The following is an 11,628-nucleotide window of genomic DNA, read 5'->3' on the forward strand; positions in this document are numbered from 1 at the left end:
ATTGGTAATCAGGAACACATTCCATTTCAAAAAAAAATCTAAGATCCTGCTAAATTTTGACTGTAATAATGGTTACCTTTACATTATAATTATCATAAAGTAAGTTATTGGTATACACTTTTTAATTAGAACATTTTAATGTTTGCTGGTTGTTATATTTACCCAAACTGTCATCATTTTATTCTCTATGAACTCTGCTCTTCACAAGATTAGTTTACATTGTGCTCATTTTTTAAAAAATCAACAAACATCTACTGTGCACCTGCTAAAATAAAATGCAGATACCAAAGGGGATTTAAAGAAAAATGAATCAAAGTCCCCACTTGAAGGAATTCACTACTCTGTCTGGAGATAAGATATACTAACAATAGCAGGTAGTGTGTAAGTGCCAAACTTAGGGTTTAAATAGTAAGTGAAAGAATTACTGTGCACCCCCGTGGTCAAGCAAGTCCACACTTTATGCTTTGAGCTGTGTCTTAATACAAATAAGCTGGGAAATGCATTCCAGAGAAAGATTACATATGCAGAGGCTTATGGAAATATAAATATGAAACCAGTGGTTCCTCAAGAAAGCTTTCACCAATCTCCTGAATCTCTTCAGGTAAATTCTTTTTCCACTTCTTACTGAGTGATCAGGGACCAGGCACTTTCATCCTGATGATATGGCCTGCCACCACCTGCACTCTCTCATATCCTACCAAATGGAGAACACAGGGTATAAAGTTTTGAAATCTGCTCACCCTTAACTATCTACTTCATGGAAGAGCATCAAGAACATCTGTTGTCAATACAGCAATAATCTTATAGACTAATATATGAGGCTCCACTGTCCTTTATTTGGATACTATATCCTTTTCTTCTTGTTAAAGTATTCTTTCTTTTATGAAATGATGACGGTAGAAGGTTACCAAGTTGTTTGTTTTTAACGCCCTAACATGACAACATAAAAATTAGGTTCTCCTCTTTTAGTCATCATAATTAAAACAAAGAACAAAAAACAGAAACCATTTCATTGGTCCATGAAATGTACAATTCTGGGAACCAATGATTTCATAGGCAACAAGTAAATCACATTTCAGATGGTGCTCTCACTTACTACCACTAAGAAAAAAAATTCTATTGCCTTTTCTAAGGTGACTTGAAATATAATTTGGCTAAATTCTGCAAAATGATTTAAGGAATGGAATATTCTTATGACTTGGATATTCCTACTAACAAAAGGCTTCCAATTAAAATCAAACATGATAAATATTAAAAAGTTTGTTTTACTAATTCAGAATTTAAATTTAATTCAGGTAACTTTACTAGCATTTCATGTAATGTCTCAAGTCCTAATTATAAATAATAATAATCATTGTACAGAAAGTAAATTTCAGAAGATTAAGCTAAATGGTGGTGACAAGCTGGAGCTTGCTTGCTTGCTTGCCTTCCTTCTTTCACTATCAGTGATATGAGTTTACCTATAATTTATATCTTTTCATTGAAAAAGTTAAGTCTGTGAATGTATAAAGCATTTACTGTAAATGAGTATGTAAAAATGCCTAAAGCATTAATATAAATTGTTATTAAGAGAAAGAAAAATGAAGATGTTTAAAGACTAAGTAAACCCTGTCCTTAAAAAAAGAGTTCTGTTGCTGTTGTAACTTCCTTTGTAACTACCGAAAGCACCTGATCAAATATTATGCACATAATGGTCAGTCAAAAGTAATCTTGGGGGGCTTCCCTGGTGGCGCAGTGGTTGAGAGTCTGCCTGCCGATGCAGGGGACACGGGTTCGTGCCCCGGTCTGGGAGGATCCCACATGCCGCGGAGCCTGCACATCCGGAGCCTGTGCTCTGCAACGCGAGAGGCCACAACAGTGAGAGGCCCCGTACCGCAAAAAAAAAAAAAAAAAAAAATCCTGGCAGTTCCTAAAGTTTAGGACAGATTTAGAGATTAATTTAAATATGGCATTACTGCATTTCAATTACCATAGAAAGCTCTTAAAAGTTTTGACTAGCCAAACAACAGCAGATGAAGAATATAATTAGATCTATGTGTATGTGTTTCATTTGATTCTCTACTGATTAACATGGAAGAACTTCCAACTACTAATCATCAACCATAATTACTGGAAGATTTAAGAATACTTTCTTCTTCAGACTTAAAAGACATGTAGCATAGTGTTAAATTTGGGCTCTGGAATCACATAAACCTGTGTCAGAATCCAGCTCTGCCACTTATTATCTTGGTAACACTGAGCAAGAAAAAAGGGACACTGTGAGAATTAAATGAGATATTGGTTATAAAACTATCTAACATAATGTTTCACATGTAGCAAATCCTCAGCAAATGTTCACCAGCCAATTCCTTTCTTCAATATAACACTGGGATAAGGCATGGCTACTACATATCCAACCCTTATTTAGAAGAAACTCAAAAATGACTGTTGGAGGTCTTCGACCTTTCAAAGAGATATACCAAAATGCCAATACTCCATTTGCCAACCCCTGTGGAACCTCACAAACTTTCAAAAGAAAAGTGGGGTGAAAATCATCATTTTTGGCAGGCAGAAAGGCAAAGAAAATAGCAACTTTGGGAAGTGTCAAGAAGTAACATGTTACAGCAGTAACAAAATAATGTTCTATATTTTGCCTCCCTCCAAAGGTTTCTAAATAGTTATATTTTTTAAATTATCTAACTAGACAGTTTTTAAAGTACACCTCTTATGTGAACAGTATTGTAAAATGTGATAACAAACATAATGAAAAAATTTTTTCCTCTATTCCATCTAATGTTTCTACCTGGCTATACTAGAAAGTGCTCAGTCACAGCTTGCAATCACACTGTAGCTGAAGTACATGAAAGATGGTCTTGGTTATGACACTTCAAAGTCAGACCACAAAACTGTTGCCAGGAAGCACAGAGGCATCAACTGCAGAGAAGGCATTATAACAACAGCACTGTAGGCACTGGTGCCCTACCAGAATACCCCATTTATGGCTAGTGAGGGGCCAGTTTGGGGTTAGAAATTTTGTTTAGGTTTGTTCTGTTTGTTTGTTTTTTATGGTTAGGATGATTTCAATAAAAAGTTTGAAGAGCCATCAGCCATTTAAATAAGATTATGTAGAGAAAATAACTTATACTGTATATTTTTTAAACAGAGGTTTTAATATTAGTTATAAGGTATCCAACAGATTCTTCCAAGATCTTAATATCCCCCACCAAAAAAAAAAAAAGGAAACAATTATAAACTCTACATTCAGTTTTAAAGAGATTTCTCATATACAGCAATTACACTATTCTCTAACAAGAGACTCAATATCAGCTGCTTCCAGTCTCTTTTCCTTTTGGTTGGAAAACACTTTAAGTAGCCCCATTAGAATACTTTTTAAAAGAGAGTTACATTTCAGATTATGATTCAGTGAAAATGGCTTGGCTGAGAAGATTAAGCACTTGAGAAAAAACTCAACAAAAGTATTCCTTTTACTGACAAGAGGGGAGTCACATATTCCTCAAAGAAGCTTCAAATGGCTCCCTCAGAAGTAGATAAAATTTGTATTTTAAGAGCAAAGGGATGTAATATTAAACTTACCTGCAAGTCTGTATCTATTGAAAATCAAAAGGAAAACTTTATTTTAAAATTATAATAGCAAAGAACATGGATTTAATTCTACTCTCTGTATTCCTCTATAGGACCTAGTTCAGACCTTTATAAAGAAGGTAGCAAATTAACTGATGACTCGAGTGAATATTTTTCTATCTCTTAATCAACAGTTAAACCGGTTCAGAATTTTTTTGTATTCTGTATTCCTCTATAGGACCTAGTTCAGACCTTTATAAAGAAGGTAGCAAATTAATTGATGACTCGAGTGAATATTTTTCTATCTCTTAATCAATAGTTAAACTGGTTCAGAATTTTTTTAATGGGAAGGAGGTTAATATTAAAAAATTTTTAAAATCTCAAGACATTAAAAATATCTGCACAGAAGATCCACAACAAGTTCTACCATGTGCAAGAACTGTACTCTAAGTAGCTGGGTGTGAATGTTTTAATGATTTATCTTACAACATACAAATGACTATAAAACTTCCTATCTATGATACGAGGTAAAAGATAAAATTCAATAAATCTTTGGTGAGCGCCTACTGTGTGCCAGGCTCTGGAAATACAAAAATGTGGAAGATTGGGTCCTTAGAGTCAGCCAGGAAAGACAAACTTAAAAACACACACTACTCAGTAAGAAGCATTTTAACAGCAGCAAAGAGGCAAAATGTAAGGTAAAATGAGCACCCCAGAGGAGAGTCTCTCCAGTGACATAGTTATTATACAAATTCAAAGGACAGAAAGATCCTTTCTGGAGGACAACTGGGTTGAACCCTGAATAATGACCAAGATTTTGATTGGCAAAGAGGGAGGGAGTATATTCTAGTGGTGGAAAAAGCAAGGCCATAGGCATGGAAGTAAAAAGAGTAAAGGATATAACACAGTGGGGATATATCAGGTCTAACCTAAATGGTGAAACACTTTAAATCTGAATTTATGGAGAGGAGTGACATGACTGAAATGATATTGTTAAAAGATTAATGTGATAGCAGTATGAATGCTAGACTGGACCAGGGAGAGAAGAGGAAGGGAAAGCAATTAGGCTATTACTTTACTCTAGGGATAAAAATAATAAAGGTATGACCTAGATTGATAATAAGAGTAGCAAGAAAAAGAACTGATGTGAAGGCAGTTATGAAGACTGAGTGTCTATATGTAGACAAGGGGATGAGTAAACAATAATTAAAATGTTTAAAGCTTAATCTAGAGATTAATGACATCATTATCAGAAATAGGCATCGATGAGAAGAATAGGTTTGGCGAAGAAAGAAAAATATTCATTTCGGGTTGAATTTAAAGAAATTCCTGATATTGATGTAAATAAACAGTTGCTATTCTACGGCAAAGGGGGTGGACCTCTATTTACTACATCACTACTTGAAGATATATTTTTAAATATAAAATCACAATATATCGAATAATATTTTACTTTAAATCAACAGTTCGTCATCAGTAGAAAAATGGAAATGAGGGATTGGAGCTCTGCAGCAATGTGAGAACTGGAAACTGACTTGGAAGTCACAGGCGCAGAGGAAGCAGATAAGATTTTAAGGTAAAATCAAAAGGCTACACTCACAACTGCTGGAAGAAATCTCAGTCCTGTATTTTATGCACACCAGTATCAGTAAGCATCAGCAATAAAGCATTCTATAGAAAACTATTATTACTCTCCTAAAATCTTTATAAAGTATACTGAAATAAAGATACAGATCATATAGTATTAAGACTCTACCAGGTAGCTCTTAAATCAGAGCTGATTATTGCCCACTGATAAAAATGAAATTCTACTCTAGACCTCAGTTCTAGAAAATCAGAAGTTTATAACGTAACTTCAGTACTGTTTTCTAGCTACTGGAGGGGGTTAGGGGAAGGGAGGTTATTCTAGAGACCAAGATAGGAAATTTGACTAGAAACACTGCTTTTTCTCCTATATGAATGACCTATTTTTACACACACACAAAAAAGGAAACTGTCTTTCGTAACTTCTAATGAGAAAGAACATTCAACTAATTAAAGAAACTTTTAAATATAAGCTGTTTATATTAAAATGGAAGTAAAATATTAGATTAAGAAGAGGATTTGTGGGTTGTAAAGTTCCTAAAACTCTTCTCCTGACAGTGAAATTTAAGACACTCCATCCAACTTCCCTGGCGGCCCAGTGGTTAAGACTTTGCCTTCCAATGCAGGGGGTGCGGGTTTGATCCTCGGTCGGGGAGCTAGGATCCCACATGCCTTGTGGCCAAACCCCCCCCCCAAAAACCCACAAAAACATAAAACAGAAGCAATACTGTAACAAATTCAATAAAGACTTATAACCAATAATTAATCTGGTAAAAACATTCTGGTTATTCTATGAGCTTTCAAGAGGTTAAATTTAAAAAAATTATTCAAGGGCTATTAAACAAATCAATGGGTCAATTTTGGTTTTATAATTTAAGTATTTAAAGCAATCAGTATCCAAGAGATTTTTAAGGTTAAAATTTTTTGTGATTCTTTTTTTAAAAAGTTTTATCACCTTTCACTATCTGTTGTTCTGAATTTGCCGAAAGCGAACTCCTTGTTCTCTGTCACAATGGCAAAAAAGTACAAGAGTCAATAAACGAGAAATGAGGGTGGAGAAAACATAATAAAAATTTTAATGGTTGATATTTTAAAGACTTTGGCTTCACTGAGTTAAGGAATGTGCAAATAAATTACAAAAAGAAATTATGCAAATGATTATGCATAAACTTGGCAACTTCTGCTTAAGTGTTTGTCAGCTAAAACAAAATATCTAATAAAGACAACACCTAAATAATGCCAAACTAACCACTGAATTCAGTTTATCAGGAAGACTTTGATAAGTCTGATAATTCTTGCAACATGTCCAAATTTAGAGGAGGAAAAAAAAAAACCTCTAAGAAGCCTGTTAGATGTATTTTCTCTTTCTACCTAAGCCAATAAGAATATAAATATTAGAAGTTTTCCTCTTCCTCCAAGCCAATATAATTGGGTTCCTCAACAACTGTAATAACTTTACATTTCTATATGACAACTTTAATAAAACATACTGATATAAACCATTATGCAACCTTAACCTGACCTCAAGCATACAATAATCTGTCTTTCTGAATCAATTCCATACTAAACCATGTAAATTACACTTGAAAGAAATTTGAAGAGTCATCCTACATAATTACATTATCATTTCTAATGCTGAAAGTTTCTTTCATTTCAACACCATATTTTTAGAATCTAGAGTTATGCTATAGCTTAAAATAAACCTCAGCCAAATAAAAAGTTTGTTATACATTAGAGACTCTAAATTAATGGAACAGATAAAGAGCTAAAGACCATGCTATATTTTTACTGGGTGCCACACGCTAAATTCCAGATTTGTCCTGCAATTTGTCAGTCATTACAGTTCATCCAGTCAACTTTGTAAACAAAGGCTATAAGCCAAGTTTGATATGAGAATTCAATTAAATAAAATTTAAAAGTCATCATTCACTAAACAGGAAGGAGTAAAAGGAAAAACGCCACCACACACCTCTTTTAAAAAAGCAGCAATATGCATGAAATATGAAACCATAAGTTTCAACCTCCCAAACAAGTTTTTGTCACAGCATTAATCAACATCTTCCACATATAACATCTTCCACATATAACCAAGGCAACTTTGAGTTAGTTTACAAGTCTTTTCATTGTAAGGGGAAGCTATTGCTGTTAAGTCGTTTTCTAGTAATTCCAAGTTGTCCACTAATAAAATGGAAAGAGTTTATGTTTTGACACCTATTACCATCACTGAAAAATTGCTTTTTAAGAAGAACTCTAAGTGGTTGTGTTGCTTTTGGCCTGTTAAAGGCAAAGCAACATTATCTCCGGATTGCCAATAGTTTCTCCTTATTTGGCTAACATTGAGAGATCCCAATCAGACTACTATAAAACTTTAACATGCACAAAGCATCCATTTTGAGAAAAGTTCGCGAACAGCTTTCTTTTTTCCCACCCCCCAAAAGAAAAATGAGAGCTTGGTAACCGGCTCTGAAAAAAGTGCCTCGTATTTATTCTTCTCTTTTTAACCGCAATGCACACCCCTGGACCTGGGGCCAAAGGATCTCTGACACTGCGGCAAACGCTACTCCGAGTTAGAGGCTCTTTCGTACGTTCCGGCCCCGCGGTGGGCAAGCCCTTTAGAACGCTTCCTCACGCTACCCACTTTCACCCTCTCCCCTTCAGCCGGTGCAGATCAGCTAAATTACAGTTTCCCCCTCCCCAGTGACCAAGAGTAATAAAGGAGAAAACAGGAAACCGTCTGCTCAGGGCACTCGGCTTAGGGCGCTTGATTACTATTATCATTATTTATAATCAAGTCCTAAAAACTACAATAAATCCAACGCCCTCCTAACAAGCCAAAGACGCCCCTCTACCCAAGTGTCCCCAGTGCCTCTTGTTCGTAGTTTTCTTCAGCATCCGCCGTCCTCCGACTCTGACATCATTGACATCGGGGGCCCAGGCACAACTCCACCACACCGCTCCCCATCTCGACCCCAAATCCCAGACACACGTCCACAAATGGCCCTGGGGCCCCAAGCGGACCACAGTCCTTTTCCCCCTCTGCCCCGGAAATCTCCTGGTTCCCTTACTCCACCACCAACTGGTCTGAAGGGAGCCCCAAGCCTAGGGCCCTCCCTCTACCAGTTCTCTCCCTCCCTCCTTCGCGGGAAGCCGCCCCCTCACCCCGCGGCAGGGAGTCTCCCGCCGCCCCCAGCCTCAGGAGACCAAGAGCCGAGGGGAGGCCCAGGCGGGAGGCTAACGAGGACCCGCAGGGTCAGGAGAGCGGCGGCGGGGCGCACAGACCTGGTGCAGGGCAGTGAGTCCGTCCACATTGGCGTAATTGATATCAGCGCCGCGGTGCAGCAGCTTGAGGACCTCGTCCGTGTCGCCGCTGGAGCAAGCGGCCAGGAAGACGGCGCCATCATCGAACTTCACCTTGGTCTTCTGGCGCTTCACCACGGGAGGCTCGAGGTCCGTCTCGGAGCCGATCCAGCGCTTCAGCTGCTCGTTCCGCTTCTGCTTCGCGTCCGCCATCTTCATCCCCTCTCCTGCCGCCGGGTCTTCTTATCGCGAGGGGGGGAAAGGGGAGGCGGAGAGGGAAGAGAGGGGAGGCAGGGGGTGTGTGACTGTTTCTATGAGTGCTGGCCAGAAGAGGGCTGGGAACCGGGAGGAGACGCTCGAGACTTCCAGTATCCCACAGAGCACTGGGGCGGCGCGCCCGGCCGAACGGACCTCCCTTCCTACTTCAGAAGCCCTCCCGCCCCCCGCCCGGCCACCCGTCACCGGCGGCCAATCTAACGTAACTTCGCGAGATCCGGGCAGGGAGGCGCCCTTCGGCCAGTGCGCATGCGCCATGGGCTTGTCCCCGCCCCAGGAAGAGCGCTCCCGCGAGCCGCGGCGGGGGAGGTTAGGCCACCGGAGGGAAGCGGGTGTGGTCCAGGCCGCCTGGGCAGCGGGGGCTGGGACCAACCTGGAAGGGCGGAGACAGGGAAGGAAGGTTGTCCTGCCCCGCTGAGGGCTCCTGGGGTTCCGCAGGCCAACAGTCGGGTTGTATGGCGGCTCTTCGAGGCAGACTTGCCTCCAGGGCTGTCTCAGCTCTGCCGAGTGGTTTGCTCAGGGCGGAGGATTTTCCTATTGGCTGCGTTATTTGAATAGAATGGAGGATAGATAGGTCGTGAATTAAGCGCTAGTGATTTCCCTTTCTGAGGAACTCAGATGAATTTGCTAAGAACCTTTTAAAAGCAGGGTCTGTGTGTACAGCCGAGGGATTTGTTGGTAGTTACGCCAGATCTCAGCCCAAGGTGACCGCCTTGTGACAAGGGTTGACCTGCAGTAATTGCAGTGGCTTTCTGCCAGCCTCCACTGTAGAAACGTCTTTCATCTTATGCTTATTTTTTCTTGCTTTGTTGTGTTTGTGTTTGTTGTTTGTTTGTTTGTTTTCTCTCGCTCGTATTTTGGGTCCTCTTTCCCTTCTTTCAATGCTTTAATCCTGTCTGCTACTACCCCGGAGTTTAGCTCTGCCTTGTTACTGGTCCTGACCTTTTAAGGGATTTCTGGTTCCTGCTCCATCGCTTTCTAGGGGTGGATAAAGACCCAGCTGCTTCTAGAGTTCAAAAGGAATGTTAGTACTACGCAATGGATTTAACCGGTATTTTGTGAATACTTACTATGAGCCAGTCATGGTTCCAGGTACTGGCGATACAATGACGATTACGACATATTTAAACCACCTTTTGAGATCACATGTTCAGAATACTTCATAATTTATCATAATTATAAAAAAGGCTTTTGAACTTTGTCATGTATGACACCGAGCGCGCGCGAGCGATTTGAAACAAATACTAACGTCTTTTGAGCCATTTATTTGTAATCTTCACCAACTGATATTTTTCTAAACAATACAATATTCTCATCCACTATTTTCTAGAACATTTAGCGCCAAAATAAGAGAAGTCACAAAAGGTTAGCATTGAATGGAACTTGAGGGAGCATCTGTACTGAGTCTCCAAAGAACTAATGGACTTACCTAATTTTTCTCAGCAGGAGGATTAGTATTCCTTCAGAAATATTACGCACCTGTACTGAGTTAAGCATTGTTCTAGATGCTGCAGATACAGCAGTGAAGAATTAAGCTTCTCTTATTTTCCAGTAGACTACATTACAGCTTATCATATTGAGAAATAAAAAATGGGTAAAATGTGATTAGGAAACCACCTGCCTGTAAGACCAAATTTTCTGAATAGCAATTACTAGGATAGTAATAGAACCCAGGTGTGGTTAAAAATATTTCCTCTAAAAATATTGTAGAAATAGAAAGTGAGTGTAACATGCCTAAAATGCACCAATCAGAGCTTTGAATAATGACAGTGTTAGGTGCTGGAGAACTCTTAGCACTAAAATACAAAATTCCTATTCACTTAAAAAACTCCAGAATACAGTTCTTAAAATAAAAGAAAGGAATTTGAAGATTGCCTTGTCAGCTCTTCTATCTACCTAGAAAAACTGACAGCTTATCTTTATTATTTCCCAAGAATGTTATGGTCTATTTGGTAGCTCTTAAAAGTGCCTTGGAATACAGATTGATATCTCAAGTTTTGATTTGGGCAAGAGTTTGGTAGGAAGTATGTTATTTCTGATTCAAGCACTTACTTTAGGATGTAAAATTAATAAAACAGTAGTTTATTAATAAATTGTTAAGTATCATTTCCCAAAGGCTACCAGACAAAAACAAAACAAAATAAAAACCCACCAGGGCTGTTAATATATGCAAATTTCACTGAGGTTAGCTTTCCTTCTCCAGATCTAAGGGTCACAGAGTTCTGTGTTAATCTCATTGCAAGTGCTGTTAAACTGCCACCTGTTTGCCTTTTTAAGGAGAATTTTTTTTAATGTTTTGAATTAATGATACTGAAGACCTACCACTAACTCCAGGAAAGGCAAAACTTATTGTTTAAAAAACAACACAAAGCCAGTCACTTCATAATACCTTAATAGCAGAATGAACTTAAAAATTTATCTAAGCAGAAAAAGAAATTGAAGAAATGCAAATATTTTCATTTCTTAATGCCCTCTGAGTAGATAAGGGTGTCAAGATACTGTTCAGCTCTTTTAATGCAAATTAAACCTTAAAATAGAAGTGCAAATTACACTGTATTAATTTGCTAAATGTTTTCCTTTGCTGCAGCAAATCATTAATCAGTTGGGGTCTTTAGTTATTACATGCAGGAGATTTTCAGAAGAGGATCTGTACACATCTTTTTCAAAACTTAAGTACATTACAGATATCCCCTACTAACCATTAATTTACTTGTTAATTATCAATTTGAAGACATTTTTAGTAAATCATAAAATTTAAATCTTCACACATGCACACACACACAAAGCTTAGAATTTTTTCTGTGTTCTCTGATGTACCATCATCTAAAGAGTGTAGCATAATATGTTATTATGCTCCCAGTCAAGTTTATTATTAGCAAAATAACTAGAGAATGTAATAATATAGGATGC

At 38.3% G+C, this 11,628-nt stretch overlaps 1 protein-coding gene across 9 annotated transcripts in view; it reads right to left on the bottom strand.

The window, feature by feature from the left end:
- Positions 1-8,890, bottom strand: part of PPP1R12A (protein phosphatase 1 regulatory subunit 12A) — a 151,215-nt gene extending 142,325 nt beyond the window's left edge. For 5 of the 9 annotated variants that reach the window (XM_082665355.1, XM_082665352.1, XM_082665348.1 and 2 more), the window contains exon 1: positions 8,425-8,889. In XM_082665355.1, coding sequence (XP_082521481.1) covers positions 8,425-8,661 — 237 coding nt within the window. In that variant the 5' untranslated portion in view covers positions 8,662-8,889. Of the gene's footprint in view, positions 1-8,424 lie in introns of all 9 variants that reach the window. The other 4 variants (XM_082665354.1, XM_082665351.1, XM_082665350.1 and 1 more) reach the window with 2 other exon arrangements.
- Positions 8,891-11,628: the final 2,738 nt, after the last annotated feature.

The sequence above is a fragment of the Grampus griseus genome (genome assembly GCF_964374135.1).
Source record: "Grampus griseus genome assembly, chromosome: 11".
Classification (NCBI taxonomy): Eukaryota; Metazoa; Chordata; class Mammalia; order Artiodactyla; family Delphinidae; genus Grampus; species Grampus griseus.